At 36.4% G+C, this 20,728-nt stretch overlaps 1 protein-coding gene across 7 annotated transcripts in view; it reads right to left on the bottom strand.

Annotated features, from left to right (window-relative positions):
* The window catches only part of PFKFB2 (6-phosphofructo-2-kinase/fructose-2,6-biphosphatase 2), a 51,227-nt gene that overhangs the window by 4,529 nt on the left and 25,970 nt on the right, over positions 1-20,728 (bottom strand). For 3 of the 7 annotated variants that reach the window (XM_039320098.1, XM_039320097.1, XM_039320092.1), the window contains exons 15-17: positions 13,787-13,972; positions 8,638-8,660; positions 5,556-7,787 (exon numbers count right to left, since the gene is read on the bottom strand). The exons of 1 other annotated variant lie outside the window; for it this stretch is intronic. In XM_039320098.1, the coding sequence (XP_039176032.1) occupies positions 7,763-7,787; positions 8,638-8,660; positions 13,787-13,972 (234 nt within the window). In that variant the 3' untranslated portion in view covers positions 5,556-7,762. Of the gene's footprint in view, positions 1-5,555; positions 7,788-8,637; positions 8,661-13,786; positions 13,973-20,728 lie in introns of those variants that run through there. 3 more of the 7 variants (XM_039320093.1, XM_039320095.1, XM_039320096.1) reach the window with 3 other exon arrangements.

Below are 20,728 nucleotides of genomic sequence, written 5' to 3'. Positions count from 1 at the left end.
AGAGGTTGGACTTGTACATTTTCATCTTTATATATGTAAGTATCTGTGTATTTCTCCTATCCCTTGCATATCTACTGTACCTCTTATAAACATTTTTTCCATTATGCCATTTTATTCTAATGTAGCCTGGTCTGTAATTATCTAGGACTTGAAACATCTCTGTTTTCCTTAAAATATTCCTTATAACTAACCTGGAGTAACACAGAATGTGATGTTTTAATATACCAATTTTAAAGATCCTATTACTGCAGTATGTAAAAACAACTTGCAGTCATCAAGGTGATCCTTTTATTAGTGGAGTGTGATTGCTATCTCCTGCACCAAGTTGTTGTGGAAGAGGAAACAGTAACTAGTTATAGCTTGCCTGTAGCCTCCGAACCGTCCTGCAATCTTCGTGTTTAGTGAAGGGTATTTTGTAATCAGTTGGTTTTGCACATTGAATAAGGAAAGGACACTATTTAGTCTTTGTTTCAGGGAGCAAAATGTTTGATGGATCCTGACAACCATTTTTCTAGCTTGAGAAAGAACAGAACTGTTCCAACTGAATTTGTTTGATTCATTCTTCTAAAACCCCTGCCTTCATTAAAATATAATTATCTTTCCACATAATAGTTCTATTTAAACTTCACACAGATTTCAAATGACTATCACAACATTGGATTTATTTTTTAAATATTTAATGGTGTATCACAGTTATTTATCATGTACCTTAAAGTATATCAAGACCCAATAAAGTTAGATTCCTTGACAGACATAGGCTCGTTATACTTAGGGATGTTATATTGTTAAGAAATGTTTCTTAATGTTTGACTGACATCTTTGATTTGCTCATTAATTCTTTCTGTGCATTTATAATACCTGCTCACTAAATTAACTCTTATGACTTATAGGCTTGAAATTAAGAAATGTGTAGATGGCACACATTTTTAAAAACAAAATTTAAAAAAATCTTTCCAAAAATGTAAACAAATACAGGAATTTAAAAAAGTAATTCCAGTGTTAGTAGTTCTTGTTCTGTAGTTCAGGATATAAATAAGATTTTACATTTTAATTGTTCCTTTGAGAATATCTTTATATCAACTTTCTCAACAAAATTGCCCCAAATATAGTTATTTAATTTTCAGGGTTTTTTAAATAAGGAGAAATTTGAACTGGCTAGGTCTAGAAATAAATTCAGTAAAAACAAAAACAAAAAAAGTCTAAAAGTTTGGTCTAGTGCTTAAAAAACCAGGCTAGAAACAAGGAGAGTGGGAATTCTAGTTCTATTTTAGGCATAAAAGTCAGCTGGGTAACTTTGGACCAGTTACTCGCTCCCAGCCCAACTTACCTCACAGGGTTTTTGTTCTGGGGGAAAATAGGAGGAGAAAGGAGTATTAAGCATATTTGCCACCTTGAGTTATTTATAAGTAAAGCTGGGAAATAAATGAAAGAATGAATGAATGAATGAATATTATGCCTAGCTTCTCATCCAGATAATGATACTGTCAAACAATACTTATGCACATATACGTATACAGATATAAATATATAGCATGGGATAATAAGTGCAGTTTTCTGCACATTGAGGTATGGGGTTCTTGAATGCCTTTAGTTATGCTTGGGCATATACAGGTGAGGATCTGCAAATGTGCATGTCCATGGACACCTATATTTTGCAAAGCAGCCTGTCAAACTGTACACAAATCAAAAAGTACTATTTCATTTCTTCTATTGCAAGAATTATTTTTTTACTGCATTGGATTTAATCGTAGCCTCCTTTGATTCAAGTTCAACTCTGAATGGTATCTTGGAGACAATGCTTTATTTGAGGGAATGGAAAAAGGTTTTCTAGGATTGGGGTTTTTTTGTTTTTGTTTTTTCATGTTTTCATGAAAAAATCCAACCACACAAGTAGACTTTCCTGATAGTTTTCAACCGAGTATTATCCTGCTTAAATTTTTGGGAGGTCAGTTAAGGTTGTCTTTGTATTGTCACCATTGGGCATTAAATGATACTAAAGAAAAGCAATACATACAATAGTTCAACTATTTTATTTACCTAGCCCACAAGAAAATCTATACATATATTTAAGATATGCCATTACTATATTAATATTTTGATTCTCTTTATGAAAATATCAGCTATAAAAAAACTCTGTTATCTACCAGAGAGTTATGCAGCAATGTAAAGTTCCTTTTCAATACACAAGTACTTGAATTGTGCCTAAAATTCTCTAAACTGAAACACTTTGACCATAAGCCATATTCTGTTTTGCATTTAACTTCAAATCCTGCATAAATCTCTTTTAGATTATGAAGAAAATGGGGATTTAGATATGAAATAGGGCTTATTAAAAGTACAAAGGGCTTACTAAAAGTAGACTATTTTTTTTTAAAAAAATCTGGATATTCATTCTAGACATCCATGAGAAGTGAAATGTCTTCAAGGAAAAACAAAGTCCAGTTACCTTTTTAAAAAAGCACCTTTGGGATAAGCTGTATAAAACCATCCAGAAGGGTGGGTGATACTCAGATCATTGTATATTCTCAAAAGCTTAGTAAGGCTATTTTAAGGCTCTTCTTATATTGTCTGAACATGCATCAAATGTACAGATAGTTCATTTTACAATGAATGCCATTTTACCTGCAAGGTGATATTTTACAGGTAAAAATTTCAGCAGTGTAACCACTCACATCTTTAACATGATACAGAATATCAATGCTTCAAGCACTGAGTTTGGAGAAATCTTATGATCCAGTGACAGTCTCAGCAGAAATGTTGCCTCTGCATGGATACACATAAAGAACCTTCATAGCAGCGATGCCAAACCTTTCAAAGGATGCATGTGCCTTAATGCTTTGAGGAGGGTTGCTCTGTTCACAGCCCCACACATGCAAAGTGCCCCTTGCAAATATTTTGCATGGCTCTAATGAGCATGGAGTCTTTTTCTTGCAGTGGAAATTTTTGTGACCTATAAGTTAACTCATGTAGGTGGAAAACCTCCAAAAAGGTTCTCAGAATTTCCTTATGTTTCTTTGGCAATATGAGAAATATTCAAATATATACAGTATGTTTGATAGAAAATAACTATCTAATTTTAATAGTTGAAAAATAACAAACTTTCTGGAAATACTGCTTCTAAGTGAACAAATAAATAATTAGAAATATATATATTTCAAGGTGTCTGCTATAGTTTTTTTCAAGTCTATCATTAGAGAGCTAAAAAAGCAACACACTTTACCCTCTAATTTGAATCACAATCATTTGTCCCAAGAAATCAATTGAAATGTTTTTTTTATAAAGTGACAGCTAAGGAAACATAATTCCAAGCTCCAAGTTCATATTTCACTAAACTATTTGAAGTGGAATCATAAATTCCTAGGAGACTAATAAAGAAGAATATTTGTACCTCAGGGTTGACATGAGGGGTCCTTGATGTTCTTTGAGCTTACTTGTTTTCTTGCAGACGTTTCATTACCCAAACTAGGTAACATCATCAGTGCTCGTAAGGAGTGCAGTTTGCTGTAGTTTATCTTCTGGTGGCTTGCTTGTCAGTGTTGATGTGGGTGGTCTTAGACTGACACTGACAGGCAAGCCACCAGAATATAAACTGACAGCAAACTGCACTCCTTACTAGCACTGATGATGTTACCTAGTTTGGGTAATGAAACGTCTGCAAGAATACAAGCAAGCTCAGAGAGCATTAAGGACCCCTCATTCCTAGGAGAGTCAAAAATCTCTCCTAGGAATTTATGATTCCACTTTGAATAGTTCAAATGATAAAAAAAGAACAAAGATCTTATAAATGCTAGGAAACTGTTTCCTGAAACGATCTTTTTGAACTCCAATGTATTTTAGTTAAACATACTAAAGAGCAATTCAGTGACGCAATGTGGTCATAAAACAGTGCTATTTATTTTAAACCACAAAGAATTTAAATTGAAATTGGAAGATCAAATGGCCCTATTTTTTCAGATGAATAAAAAGGAAGATACAAATTGCCAAAACTTATGGAATACAGCCAAAGCCTACATGAGAGATGTCGTAATTGCTTATATGGCTAGCGAAAATAAAATTAAAATACAGCGACAAAGAAATCTTGAAGAAGAACTTAACAGGGTAGATCGATCTGCATATTTGGTAAGAACTGTGGGAAAGAAATAGGAAACTCACTCTAGCTACCTCGTACAAGGAAAACCTCTATAAGATGTTTTATAGATGGCACTTCCCACCCATAAGGCTAGCCAAAATGGGTCCAAATATCTCACCTTTATGCTGGAAATGTAAAACAGCAATAGGATCATATTATCATATGTGGTGGGAATGCCCAAAGGCTTGTGAGTATTGGAATAAGATATGAAGATGGCTGAAAGATATATTAATGTTGGACTTAGAGTTAAAACCTGAACTTTTCCTGTTGGGAATAACTACAGAGAAATACAATAAGGGAACAATCTATTTGCTGTTACATATCTTGACTGCAGCTAGGCTTGCATTCGCGCAAAAATGGAAGAGCAAAGAAATTCCCACAGAGGAAGAGACACTATATAAAATATTATCATGTGCAGAAATGGACAGGCTCACAATGGTATTGAAAGACAAATGTAGATCAGTTTATTTCGAAGCCTGGGATAAATTTTACTGCTGGAGGGATTCGAGGAGGATGGTTGGAATTATAGGCTAGCATTAAGATAGAAATATATGTAATTTTAGAATAAATATTGTATATAAAATTTAGATGTATATTCAGAGATGAAGAATCAATTGTAAAATGTGGAATAATTTGATAAGAATGTATATACTGGAATATCATGTTATATCCAATGTTTTTTTTTTAATTGTATTATAAATAAAATTTTGTAATAAATAAATAAATAAAACAGTGCTATTTTTTCTGTCTATTGGAGTTCAAGTAAGAGATTGAAAGTCACTATAGAAATTTTAAATTTCTTGTTTAGGATGTTTTCTATGTAGAAGAGAACTGGGACAGAAAAGAAGAAAGGGAGACAGAAAGCTAAGAAAGACAATCTGATTTTAAAAACGACATCTGGTTAGTGGCATTTGGGATCTTCTGTGACAGGCTAAAGTTTAAGGCTGTTGTTCTAGATTGATCTCCCCTTAACTAGCATTTATAAAGGCCCCCTCCTTTCAAATGTAAAAATCAAATCAAACAGCCAAGTACTATCACAATGTATCTTAAGACTGTTTCTATAATTGTGTCACAGTAAAACATCTAATATTTCATTCACAATATTCTAGCTTCCATTCTTAATGTGTATAAATTGTAGCAATTATTTTCCTTTCCACGTGAAATTTCTATATGAAAACTCGTGTAACACAAGAATGAATTAACAATAGGCAGCAGCAGTTTAATTGGTGGTGGTATTTTAAAAAACTCTATCTTGAGGTCTTAGTTCATTTTTTTTAAAAAAAAGCTATTCCATCTGACACATTACTTTTTTATTAGGGTTAAAAATGATTCAACTAATTGATACTTTATTTTAATAGCAAAACTGGGTATGTTGAAAAGGACATATTTATCTTAGGCTAAAACATACTAAAGGACACAATAATAATACATTTAATAATACATTATATTTATTATTTTGGCACTTGCCTTATGGACATTCTCTTCCTTGGACATCCCTTTTTGTGTTCCAGAAATTCCTCAAGACCTGTTTATGCTACCACGTCTGGGTGTCCCAAGGAACCAGAGATTTATTTAGATGGCTCCACTGTTGAGGTGGATTACTCATTCTCCCTCTGCTTGGGATTTGTATATATTTTAGTTTTAATCATCTCCATTTCTAATGCTGATTTTTCTATTTTTAAATGTCTGCTTTATATATGTATTGTTTTTTTATTGACTGTTATAGCCACCTAGTATAACTTCTCGTGAGATAAATGCTGTATACATTGTACTCATGTTATTAATATTATTAACATATAAATAAAATTTCACTATTTATTCTACAATCATAGCACAAGGCACTCTGAGGACCAGTTTGAGAATCTGTTCAGAGCCCTGAAAATAGACTAATATTCTTGACACAGTATATAATCAGTTAATACGGCCTTCTTTATCAGTTTTCTGAAGCAAATCATTAACCACAAGGCTAGCACTATAACTGTACAAAAGCAGAATCAGCTGACAAAATAATTACTGTAACTGTTCAAAATATCAGTGATCTGTGGGAGGGCATACAAGCACCTCTGTTCAAAACACAAAGCAACCATATTATCCAGAAATTTTGAATAATTGCTTCTAGCTGCCTCTGCAGGGCAGAAAGTGCAGCTAAGGAATAAAAATATCATGTGAAGATGACTGGGACCAACCTTAAAAGCAACCATATCAGTATTGCAAATAACACAGCTTCTTTAACAATTATATGAATTTAACAATTCATATATACTCCAATGAAACATCATTTTGGAAGATTTTCCACAATTTGTCTCTATGATTTAGAAATACACACCAGAGCAAGGCAATTAGGACATTTGATAGATCTTTCCAACAGAATCAAATTAAAATGATTCCATCTCTTTTTGATTTCTGAAGAAGTTAGAAATAAGTTAAAAGATCAATTTTGACTATTCTTTATTTCCAATAACCCACAAGCAGGTTCTTTTTCTATTAGTGCAGTCAAAAGTGATTTCAAGAAAAGCAAATGCATATTAATATACTATGATAGTGAAATTCTATTTAATCAGTTTAGTAAGATGTTCTTTTATTAAAATAGGAATTTTCCTTTAATTCTAAATTCCTTTTTCACTTATATATTCTAAGGGAGGATCCTGACATGCAGAATTCCAATTTAGTGAACTACTATTTGGGAAATCTTTTCTCTATTCCAGACTGTAATGCTACATTGTACATTAATTTAAAATTTCTTTTCATAGGATATATATACATATTTGATATAACTCTCCTGAGGGGAAAGCCTCTTATTTTTTCCCTACATGTTATCCTACCTTCCAGTTCCATTATTAATCGGTTTTTTAAATTAATTCATGTTAATTATCTATATCTGTAGGGTACTTCAATTAATTCTTTTTCTGTTCATTAGACCATTTGTTTCTCATTTTAACAGAAACTGGATTAAACTGAGAGGCTGAGAATAAACAATTAACAACAGTGATATATATAAAACCTAAATAAATAAAATATTATGTTTCTGATTATAGGAAAATGTAAGCACTGGACAGGGAAATTTATGAAAACATTCCCAAGAAACTAACACGTTCTATGGGAATAATAAAAGCAAATTGTACAGGAAAATGATTTTCAAATTAGCTTTAGAATATTTTTATATAAGGCAAAGCATGGGACTAGTACCAAATATACAAACCATATGCAATGTACATTTATCCACAAGGGTAAATCATTAACAATACTTCTGCATTTCAAGGTGATTGAACTGCATTTGCAAAGATCGTATGACTACCATAAATTAACTGTTATCTGTCTGTAAATCTCAAAACATTTCTGTCAGGCAGTTTTTACTTTCAGCAATAAATACAAAATGAAAGCTTCACTTGACAAAACAAACAAAGCATCATAACACAACATCAACAAAAAGTCACATTTACATATGTACACAATTTCATGGAACAGCACATGAAAGCTAGCATATCAAGATAAATTTGCCAGCAAAAGGAAGTGCAGGGAAGCATCACTGAAAAACAAAGCATGAAACATAAGCAACTGGCCACTCTGAACACAGGTTTGGAACAACTGCTTCTTTCAGTCTCACTTGGGAGTCGAGACAGATGCCAGAGGCTCTCAGATGACGGCATCTGATTTCTCCCTAAGAAAGGGGAATAACAAACCATTGACACAACCTCTCTCGTTATAGGATGAAAAAGAAATTGCACAGAATTTTTCAACCCTTCCATTTCTTTTCTGGCAATGTACATGGTGCACTCATCTAGCTAGCATGTTTTAAAGTATGTCATATGAAAAGAAATGAAGCATTCAATCAGTTGTATCAAGTCAAATACACTTCTTTAACAAGATGACAAAGCTATCAAGATATCATGTAAGCACTTGAAAACATATATGAATATGATAACTGCACTAGAGCGTTGGAATACATTCCCAGCTGACATAAGATGTCTAACATACTAGTTGCTTTTTAAGAAAGGCCCACATGACACATTCAAAAACAGTTAGGCTTTTAGCTGACTTTCTAATTGCATTTTAGAACTATTTAATTCTAATTTTAAATTTTAATTTTAAAACCATTTCTGCATTGTTTTCAATTGGTTCCTGCCAGCACACTTAACCTAAAAACCAGCAGCTGTTTCTTCAGGAGCTATGTGTACATAAGACAGTACTACACTGATTCATGTTAGCTGATCAGGAAAATTTATGGTAACATGGCTTGTATTTGTGCTCAGAGTAGACTTCAACAAATATAGTTACATCTGATCCTTTTTAGTTGTATTTGATTAATCTTACTCAGGTGAAATAAATGTTAATCTTATGACCATACCATAGTTCACCCACCCAAAATGGATTTTATTTTTCACCAACATGATTTGATACAGTACTTTCTCTTTATGCAAACTTTTCTTCTAAGGTTCTCCTCTTCTCTTGGAAAACGTCTGTTAATCAGAAACATATGAGACACGTAACCTGTTCTTAAGGATACTCACATGCAAGGGCTTTCCATCTGAAGCTGCAAAAAAAAGAAAACAGCACAGGAGAAGCTCAAGCTTCAGTTGTAGGAAGTCAAAATAAGCAAAAAGAAAAGAAAGAAAATAAAAAGGGAGATAGCATATGGCAAGAGAATGAAAACCATCCCCTCCCAAATGACTGCAAAATGCTGCATGTGCAACATTCAGTGAATTTTATATAAATAGAATATATTGTATAGAATATTGTCTGTGTTTCTATTATGTATTTACCCTATGCACCCTACAGATTCACTTAACACCCCATTTTCTTTTTGATATTAAAAAGGCAGGAGAAAAGTAAGTGGAGAAAATAATAACAATAATAATCATAAAGTATTATTGTTATTATTTTTATTGCCAAACTTAAATTGTTACAAAAAGTAATACTCAAGTGTAATCCTCAAGGCTGAAAACTTTAAAAACTTAAAAAAGGAAAATAGCCTTTTTTCAATTAAAAATAGTACCAGCCCCTTTGTACCAATCGTTTAAAGTCAACTTCCTCTTACAAAATCACATTTTATTAAATTACACTATAAAAAGGCTTCAGAAGAACATCCATCTGATGTACAGATGCAGCTAGAAAGGATTCTTGGCAGTGTGTGTGTGTGTGTGTGTGTGTGTGTGTGTGTGTGTGTGTGTGTATGTGTGTGTATGTATGTGTATATATATATATATATATATATATATATATATATATATATATATATCTATATATATATATATATATATATATATATATATATATATATATATATGCAATTAAAAAGGTTAAAAATGTGAACCCTAGGGATATTCATAATAAAATATAAAAATGAACACTAGGGTAATAAAAACTAAGGAAGTTTTTAATAGGTTAAAACTATAAAAGTTTTAAAAAGCGCCAAGCTTTCGCCGTCACCTGCCGGCCTCCTCAGGGCTGGCGTGCCAGAGAATGAGAAGGTCTTTTTATAGGCGTGCCGAGGTTTGCGCTCGGCTCCTTGATCTTGTTATGGGGCCTGATTGGTTCAGCCGTATGTAGTTGGCCTGCACTTTTTTTCTCTTCTTAGTTGTATTTTTATCCTCGTCCGTCTCCAGTTCTCCCAACCTCAGATTAGCTGAATGGCAATTCCAGTTATTTCGGTTGCTTTCATGTTCCGATCTCCCCTCAGGCTTGGGTGGTGGTGGACATTCCAAGTTCCTTTCTCCACCCCGTTCTGTCCGGTTGCTACTTTTAGAGTCCCATATATTTCCGGTCTCAATGCTTTCGGTTTTAATATGTTTATCATCCTGGTAATCCCGTAAATTGTTACGAGTCTGGTGTAGCGTGGGGGGGTATTCCGCATGGTGGAGGGGTCGTCTCTTGTTCGTTGTCATGCCCAGCTGTCTCGCACGTGTCTTACTCCGAGTGCTCAATCCTGGGGGTGTGTGCACAGCCATCGAGGCGCGTCCCTCCTGGTTACAGTGTTCTTCCTCAGTTCTCCCCTTTTTTACCTTGTTGGAAGCGCTCGCGTATGTTCTATGGGAGTCCTCAGGATCGTCAGGTAGGGGGTATGACAGCTCGATCTCTCGCCCCCTGCCGCTCTCCGACTTTCCTTCCTCCTCTCTAACGGTATGTAGGGGTTCATCATCAACCACCTCCCGTGGTTTGTCCTCGTAGGAGCTGATCGTTCCAGCTGCATGGGGGGTCTTCTCCTCCTTTCCCGACCAGCTGCGATGTTTCTTTTGGTGTGTGGGCAGGCCATTGCGTTTGGTGATTCCTCCGCATTTCCACCTGCCGTATCTTCCCTCATCTCCTCTTTGTAGCCGGGGGTCCGGACCTTGGTTCCTGTCCCTCCCCTGATCTTCTGGGATTGCGGCAGTCCCGCGGGGATGGTCGAGGTGCCTCGCGTTTGTTTCCCTTCTTTCGAATTGCACCTGATTCGTTGGGCGGTGCGGGTGCTACCCAGATTGTTATCAGGCCGTCGGGGGTGTTGCCGCTGATTATTGGCACTCCATGATCTTAAGGCTAGATAGGATGGGCATAGGTCAATGTGCCTATTAATAGACTTACTGTCTGAGAGCCATGCCTCTCTAAGAAGGCGGCCCCCTTTGGTGTTATCATTTGCCAATACACTGACGTCACTAAAGTTAAACTTATGGCCTAGATCCACCATATGGGCCCATATTTGGGAGTGACAGTCTCTCCTTCTCACTGCTAATTCGTGCTCGTGGACCCTGGTCTTAATGCGTTTAGCAGTCTCCCCAGTATAATTACATTGGCAGTCCGTACAGTCAATCCTATAGACGGCTGCTGATCTTTCGGTACTGGGGAGTGTACAGAGAGGATTCTGCACTTTAGGAGTAATCACCCGATGGCCCATAAAGCCAGTTGTGTCAGGACGCTATTCAAACAAGTGGAGACACACTGCAGCACCGTCAAAGCCAAAAAAGAAGAGAGAAACCACCTCTTCCAAATATGTAGAGGCAACGGCTACCCGGTTAAAATCATTAATCAGTTCAGGAGACCACCTGGACTCCGGAGTAACCCTGCATCTCAAGAACCCGTGCCTCAAGCCACCACACGTATTGCCCTCCCCTATATCCATAACGTATCGGAAGCCACAGCTAGGATCCTGGCACCACACAAAATACAGGTGGCCCATAGACCCAACCAAACACTGCGAGCGGCCATAATGCGCCCTAAGGACCCGCTCCCCAGTACCGAAAGATCAGCAGCCGTCTATAGGATTGACTGTACGGACTGCCAATGTAATTATACTGGGGAGACTGCTAAACGCATTAAGACCAGGGTCCACGAGCACGAATTAGCAGTGAGAAGGAGAGACTGTCACTCCCAAATATGGGCCCATATGGTGGATCTAGGCCATAAGTTTAACTTTAGTGACGTCAGTGTATTGGCAAATGATAACACCAAAGGGGGCCGCCTTCTTAGAGAGGCATGGCTCTCAGGCAGTAAGTCTATTAATAGGCACATTGACCTATGCCCATCCTATCTAGCCTTAAGATCATGGAGTGCCAATAATCAGCGGCAACACCCCCGACGGCCTGATAACAATCTGGGTAGCACCCGCACCGCCCAACGAATCAGGTGCAATTCGAAAGAAGGGAAACAAACGCGAGGCACCTCGACCATCCCCGCGGGACTGCCGCAATCCCAGAAGATCAGGGGAGGGACAGGAACCAAGGTCCGGACCCCCGGCTACAAAGAGGAGATGAGGGAAGATACGGCAGGTGGAAATGCGGAGGAATCACCAAACGCAATGGCCTGCCCACACACCAAAAGAAACATCGCAGCTGGTCGGGAAAGGAGGAGAAGACCCCTCCATGCAGCTAGAACGATCAGCTCCTACGAGGACAAACCACGGGAGGTGGTTGATGATGAACCCCTACATACCGTTAGAGAGGAGGAAGGAAAGTCGGAGAGCGGCAGGAGGCGAGAGATCGAGCTGTCATACCCCCTACCTGACGATCCTGAGGACTCCCATAGAACATACGCGAGCGCTTCCAACAAGGTAAAAAAGGGGAGAACTGAGGAAGAACACTGTAACCAGGAGGGACGCGCCTCGATGGCTGTGCACACACCCCCAGGATTGAGCACTCGGAGTAAGACACGTGCGAGACAGCTGGGCATGACAACGAACAAGAGACGACCCCTCCACCATGCGGAATACCCCCCCACGCTACACCAGACTCGTAACAATTTACGGGATTACCAGGATGATAAACATATTAAAACCGAAAGCATTGAGACCGGAAATATATGGGACTCTAAAAGTAGCAACCGGACAGAACGGGGTGGAGAAAGGAACTTGGAACGTCCACCACCACCCAAGCCTGAGGGGAGATCGGAACATGAAAGCAACCGAAATAACTGGAATTGCCATTCAGCTAATCTGAGGTTGGGAGAACTGGAGACGGACGAGGATAAAAATACAACTAAGAAGAGAAAAAAAGTGCAGGCCAACTACATACGGCTGAACCAATCAGGCCCCATAACAAGATCAAGGAGCCGAGCGCAAACCTCGGCACGCCTATAAAAAGACTTTCTCATTCTCTGGCACGCCAGCCCTGAGGATGCCAGCAGGTGACGGCGAAAGCTTGGCGCTTTTTAAAACTTTTATAGTTTTAACCTATTAAAAACTTCCTTAGTTTTTATTACCCTAGTGTTCATTTTTATATTTTATTTTATATATATATATATATATATATATATATATATATATATATAGAGAGAGAGAGAGAGAGAGAGAGAGAGAGAGAGAGAGAGAGAGAGAGAGAGAGAGAGAGAGAGAGAGAGAGAATGTGAGCACCAGGAAGAAGTAAAACATTAAAAGTTTTATAAAACGCTAAAAGTTTAAATATAAAACATTTAAAAGTTTTTAAAAACTTTTAAATGTTTTATATTTAAACTTTTAGCGTTTTATAAAACTTTTAATGTTTTACTTCTTCCTGGTGCTCACATTTTATTTGTCAATATGCACACACCCAGGAGTCATTCTTTTATCTTTAGCATTATTTCATATATATATATATATATATATATATATATATATATATATATATATATATATATATATATATATATTTACCTTGAATGAACACCCTGTCAGCCCAGATATGGGAGAAAGAAATCTTCTTTCTTTTCTTTTCTTTTGCCTGTATCAGCTCAATCTAGAGCCATCCATCTAGAGCCATCCACAAGCAGCAGTCACTAACTGCGACATCATTTTACATTTTTAGGTTTTAGGTTTTTGCTAACAAAGAATAAAGAGAGAATGGTATAGCTATTTCGGGTTCCTTTAACCCTCATCAGCCAAACTTACTCAGAAGAGTAAGTTTGGCTGATGAGGGTTAAAGGAACCCGAAATAGCTATACCATTCTCTCTTTATTCTTTGTTAGCAAAAACCTAAAACCTAATATATATATATATATATATATATATATATATATGTATGTATGTATGTATGTATGTATGTATGTATGTATGTATATGTACATGTACATGTACATATACATACATACATACACATACATACATACACATACATACATACACATATACACAGTTGCAGGTACTCTTTAACTGCCTTTCTTTTTCTTGTTTGTTTTGGCAGTGGTACAAATTGGAGTAGAGATTTAGGATATTACCGCCTGAACACTCTCTTGAAGCTTTTGTTGATCTTGAGCCTCCTGGAATAGCAGGGATCCTGCCGGGTTGAGAGGCTGACTCCCAACACTGTAATTGCGAGGCCGTTTTAGTGTGTCCGGACTGGCTAGTGGTGTAAAGCTGTTCCTTCTCATCCTTACAGGGGTTTGGCTCTTTGGAAGGTTATTCTGATTAAAAATGGAGGATACCATAAGAATGATAAACTAACCCACAAAGCAAAAAACAATGCCACTGTTTCTGATGCTATCCATCCAGGTGCTCCCACCACCACCCCCAATAATCTCTGCCCTATAGCACACAATGTGATAATGAAAATCCTGCTTCCTAAGACATCTAAGAAATGTGAATATAAGATGCATCCAAGAGTGCTGGTACACAAGTAGGAAATGACTCGGCTTGAACAAGGTAAGATAAGTAGAGTTTTGCTGAGCCCAACCTTTTTTTCCACTGCATTCCCCATGCCTAACCCCCGAAAGCTGATATGAAGGACTTGGGGAAGCCATGTAACAGTACAGAATAGCAGCAAATCACTTTAAGAGGCAAAGGGAACAGGCAAAAGTTTGGTGCATGTCAGCATTGGATGCAATCTAATTTTATCCATGTCCTCTGGGGCAAACCAGATTTTGCCATATATTTTCTTAAAGATCTGCAATCTATCAACTCCTGAACCACCTCAGGCCACACTACCAAAATGCATGAGGTGATTTTTCTTCTTATTCAAATAAAAAGCATGAAAATACTGAAGTTTTAACCTCCTGAGAGAATGAAACACTAAGATTTTATTTACCCTTCTCCTAAACATACTTGGGTCAATAGGTGCAAACCTGTCAAATTTCATACTAGGTCCAACAGTAAATATCAACTTTCCAGAAACAATATCCCCATGTTCAGAAGCTCCTCAGGCTCAATCCACCTAGGTCAGTTAATTTATTGCAAAAGTAATGTATATGCAGATATTGATTCCTGTAGAAGGCAGATCAAACTTAATCTCAATTATATGTCAACCCTGAGTTTAAATCTTAGATTATTAGAAGTCATATTAGCTATCCCGTTTCGTCCAGTCATTTAGTGCCTCCTACTGGTCAGCAGCTAATATAGTACTAAAACTATATAAGACATGGGCGCTCACATAGACACACACACCACTATAGGGGGAACCAGTCTTAAGGCCTCTAACACAGGGCTTTTTAACCAGTGGTATGGGTACCACCTGTGGTACATTGGCACCTGGCAGGTGGTACGCGAGCACCCTAGAAAAGGGTGGGGGAGGGGAATGAGCTGAACCGGTGGCGGCACCGCACAAGCCTGAGCGAGAGATGGCTGGAGCTGCAGGGCTCTCAGGGCTCAGTGGAAGCGCCAGAGCCAGGCTCTGGCTGGAGCTCTGCGCTGATCCTGCTGCTTCTGCTGAGCCCAGAAGAAGCACTGATCAGCTGGAATGTTGCAGCATCTCCAGGGTCTTGTGATTTACATTCAGATGCTTGGCAACTGATTCATATTTATGACGGTCACAGTGTCCCAGGGTCATGTGAAGTGACCAAAACCTGCTGCAACCACCCAGCAGACGGGGGGGGGGGAAATAAAAACCAAACACCCCCCACCCCATTCCCACTGCCAATCCTCAACATAAATGCTCACAACAATGAAAACCTCAGACAGGAGGAAGAGTGCCGCCGGGCGGGCCGGCAGGTATCTTGCTTGGCTGTGGCTTGGGGGGCACTTTTTTCAGTACTATTGTAACTTCGAACAACCACTAAGCAAACTGTTGTAAGTCGAGGACTACCTGTACTTTATCACTTTTTTCTTTTTTTAGTCATCAAGTTTTTGACACCTTGCTAGGCGACTGGTGGTACTCGGATATTGCCATATCCTAAAAGTGGTACAATAGGTGAAAAGGTTGAAAAGCCCTGCTCTAACACAAGGCCCAGACCAATAAAAGGACAAAACTGTTTGGCAAGAAAGCATATTAAAAATAAACATAAACTGCATATCTGCTAGATCTTTTCCTCTGCTTTTTAGTTAATGGATTTCTTGCCATTCTTTTCCCAGCCTTGATTGCTGGGTACATTTTTCCTTGTTTACATAAAGATTTTGACTGGCTGAGAACTTTTACAAATCCCTTCCTTCCTTTTCTGATAATGTCACTGCTACAGTCTCTAGGGCTTTCAGCAGCTGAATTTTAAAGAAGTGACAATTGCTCACCTCTTCAGTAAACCAAGGGGGAAATCATAATGGAGTAAGGAACTAATTTTGCCTGTTCTTAATTATAAAGTTTCTGCAACAATGTGTTAAAAAAATAGAAAGCATCTTATTTTGCCTGTCTTCATTGCAATTATTGTAAACTGAAGAAGATCCTGTCTTTTAAAAGATTAATTAATTAATTTCCAAATTAATAAAACATAATGTTCAGCAAGAAATTCATATTTTTTTAAACAGAAAAAATGACTAGAAGTATTTGTTTCTGATAAATCTGCAGTGGAAAAAATAAAGCATTTTATGTAAATATGTAAATAGACTAAAGGCTATTTACATATTAACTGCTGATTTTACAAGTCTTGAAAGGTAGAAAATATTTTTTCTCATAAATTCTGTAATTTCAGCTTCTGTTTTAAAATGCATACTTTGATTTGCATAACTAAGACAACTCTGACACCAGAGGAATCTTGTTTCAGTATTCTATGCTACAGTCGAATTATTATAATGTGATCATTCAGACATTGCAATTGGTACACAGTGATCATTTTTAAGATACAGTTGAAATATGTGATATCTCTATTATACCACCTGTATTGGCCACAAGTCTGCTTTCAGATACAATTTATATGATGGGTTTTGCTATTTAAAACACTATATGATTTGGATCCAGGTTATCGGAAAGTTCAACTTTATCAGTATTAAGCTGCCTACACTTGATCAGGGCTGAAGGTCTTGTCTACCTTTCAAAGCAAAGAGCTTAATAGTACAGTGGACAGGGCCTTTTGGAAAGTAACTGTTGAAACTCTTTTGCCTAATACCTTTTCAGTGGTAGCTTTCAGTCCCTTTATTACACCAAACGTACCTATTTATCATGATATTTAACTATTTTAGTAGGATTTTGTTATTTCAGCAGCTTTTCACTGTTGTAGTTTGGGTGGAAATGTTTTTAAAATAGTGAACAAAGTTATGTTCAGATATTACTTTTCCTACAAAAAAACTGGGATGAGGTGTCAATTTCTAGAGATTAACTCACAGCAAGTTAGTAGTTGAAAAAATTGATTCAGAATTAGAAATAGAGCATAGGATATGTATTTCATGCTATAAATACATAAAATAATATCAATAGCATGCAAAGAATAGGGATGAAATTCAAGGATCCATAGACAGATTTCGTTCTCTCCCTCTCTTAAGTACCATTAACAGCTGTTCTGTAGCCTGGGAGATACAACAGAGCAAAATATTAAAAGTACCTGGGGATTACAGATAGAAAGGAAAATTTTCCTTTTCCAATTTTGTCAGCATAAATCTTTCTCTGCAACACCACTGTTTTGTATATTATTTCTGATATAAGATTGTTATCCAGTGCCCACTTTGGCTCAACAGAATGGGTATTCACGTACAATAAGGACTTTTAAGCTCCTATTTTATATTATTTTCTAATACAGGACAAATTTATACTGGCATTACATAAGAATTTGTACAATATCTACTGTTGCATAGAAATAATTTCTATGTTAGGAGACTGAAGTGAGATTTTATTGCTTCCTCTGGTCCACTAGATTCCTGAGTGGGTAGGATGCATGACTAAGTCCTCCACACCCTATGACAGTTACAGATGGAAAAAAATTTCCCAAGAGTTTCTTTGCATAAGAACAGAAATATTTTCCATGGATATATCTTATGACTAAATGACTAGGAAACTTCAGTCAGCATTTTTTAAAATAGAAATTATTATTGTTGTGGCCTTCACATTTTTGCAGTTTAACTCTGAAGTCAACATTTTTTTCCGCTAGATTATGAAAAAAAATGTGAGGCTGCACTTTTGCAATCAATAGCATTATATGACATAGCTTAAAGCTTTGAAATATAGAAATAAAAGTATATTGGAAAGCAGATATCTAAGCACGAGTATTAAACTAGAATTATCTCCTTTCAATTGACCTTGACCACTGGAGACTATATGAACATTGTTTTCCTGGCAATAATACAGAAGTGGATGGCTCTTCCTTTGTTTGGGATTTTTTTTCTCTTTCAAGTTGCTGATTTAGCGTGCAGCCCAGGTGTTTCTCTGCTGTCCCATCCAAGAACTAGCCAGCACTGATTTTGCTTTGTGACAATCTGCCAAGAACAGATACAGGCCGCTATCTAGAACATTACCAATTAATTGAAAAAGATTCAAAGCGCATATGTGAAATGCCAATTTGCATGAATTAATTTAAATGCATATTTGCAAGTTTAAAATTAATGGCATTCATTTCAATTAAATTAAATATCAATTTGCATGAATTAATTTAAATGCATATTTGCAAGTTTAAAAATTAATGGCATTCATTTCAATTAGATTAAATACCAATTTGCATGAATTAATTTAAATGCATATCTGCAAGTTTAAAAATTAGTGGCATTCATTTCAATGAAAGTATTTCTAAAAATCTACGGAATGATTTTCTCTCGCCACCAGGTTACATACTCCTCCCTGTATGTTTACACATTGCACTAAGCCACAGTTTGTTTTATACTTGATTTGTTGAGCAAGACACACAACATTGTTGGGATGGGGCCTGTGTATGGGTTCTTAAAGGCCTAACCAGCCAATAGGAAACTATGTTTAAACAGAATGTCAGTATTGTTTTTATGCTTAATATTGAAGAAAATAAATATTAAAAGTTATGTTACATTTGTCAGGAGGATCAAAGCAATTGTGTCTTTCTCTATAAATTAACAGATAAGAGATCATGCTAATAATGTAAACAAAGCCAAAAAAATACTATGTTATGGGATATTTAATCTGGCATGCAGAAATGTAATTAATATGAAATCAGACAGTGTTGCCAGGTACAATCTGGCAAAGAACTCAGAGCAAAAGAAGTGAAACCACAGTTTTGGAAAGCACAATCACAACAACAAAAACAAATGAAGCATAAGTCTCCAGGAACAGATGGATTGATGTCGACATATTATAAGAATTTATCTGAAGAAATGATGGAGTCATTAAAGGAGCTCTTTAACAGTATTTTGTTGGGAGCACACGTTCCTCCTTCTTGGAAAAGAGTGTTTATATCATTGATTCTGAAGGAGGATCAAGATCTTACAGAGCCCAAGAATTATAGGCCAATATCATTGTTAAATATTGATTATAAGATTTTTACTAAAATTTTGGCAAATAGATTAATGCAGGTCATGAAGGACTTGATTCATAGTGATCAATCAGGATTCATAATAGGGCGATATATGAAATATAATGTAAGACAAATTATTAACTTAATTGAGTATTTGAATAAGAACAATCAGATTCCTGTGGCTTTTATATTTTTGGATGCTGAAAAAGCTTTTGACCAATTAGATTGGCAATTTTTATTTTCATTGGTAGAGAAAATGAATTTTGGGGATAAGTTTTTACAAGCACTTAAAGCTATATATCAGCAACAATCTGCTCAAATTGTTGTTAATGGGGGACTGACTGAGACTTTCAATATTGAAAAAGGGATAAGACAAGGATGTCCATTATCTCCATTGTTATTTGTTTTAACATTGGAGATTTTGTTGATCCAGATTCGAGAATCAACAGTAATCAAGGGTATAAAGATAAGAAAGAATGAGTATAAATTGCAGGCTTTTGCGGATGATTTGGTTTTAATTTTGGAACAACCGACTCAAGCGGTTGATTGTCTATTAGAACTTATAACACAGTATGAGAAGGTTTCTGGTTTTAAAGTTAATAATCACAAGACTAAGATATTACCCAAGAATATGGCAGTTAATGATAAGGAAAGTTTGGTTAAAGCCACAGGTTTTCAGATGATGAAAAAAGTTAAATATTTGGGAGTATATTTAACTGCTTCAAATGGAAAACTGTATAAGAATAATTATGAATTATTATGGGCAAAAGTACAAAAGGATTTAAATGATTGGAAAAAATTGCAATTGTCACTGTTGGGGAGAATTTCAGCTGTAAAAATGAATGTTCTACCAAAGTTTCTTTTCTTGTTTCAGATGATACCTATTTTAAAAAAAGATGTAAATTTGGAGGAATGGCAGAGGGGTATCAACAAATTCATTTGGGCTGGGAAAAACCAAGGGTTAAGTTTAAGATTTTGCAAGATGCCCGAGAAAGAGGAGGACTTAAGGCACCTAATTTGAAATTATATTATGATGCAGCTGCCTTAACTTGGATAAATGATTGGCTCAATTTAACAAACAAGGATATTCTGTCTCTTGAAGGGTGGGATTTAATGTACGGTTGGCATGCATATTTAATTTTTAATAAGAAAGTGGACCGGACTTTCAAATCACACATTTTGAGGAATGCCTTACTTCGAGTTTGGAAAAAGTATTATTATAGGTTAAATTATAAAATACCTATCTGGGGGATTCCCAGACATGCAGTTGAGGGAATTTCTAAGGGGATGAATTTTGATAAAATTTCATATAAAGAATTATTAATTTGGTCAGGTTCGGACTGGCATTTAAAATCCCTAGATATATTAAGGCAAAAAAATATTCTACAGTCATGGTTTCAATATTTACAAATAGTGGACAGGTGGACTGTAGATAAGAAAGAGGGAATAACATTAGAAGATGAAAATTTGGTTATTCAGATTAAAGATCAGAGTCAGGCCCATATAAAAAGAATTTATAGTGCTTTAATAGAATTAGACTCAGAAACAGAATTGGTCAAAGACCGTATGATTAAATGGGCTCAGAATATCCAGGAACCAATCCCATTGGAC

Source organism: Crotalus tigris, unplaced genomic scaffold (genome assembly GCF_016545835.1).
Source record: "Crotalus tigris isolate CLP2741 ecotype Arizona unplaced genomic scaffold, ASM1654583v1 scf7180000023618.1514416, whole genome shotgun sequence".
In the NCBI taxonomy this organism is placed as follows: Eukaryota; Metazoa; Chordata; class Lepidosauria; order Squamata; family Viperidae; genus Crotalus; species Crotalus tigris.
Note: the sequence above shows the minus strand (reverse complement) of the source record. Positions and strands in the feature narration are given on the sequence as shown.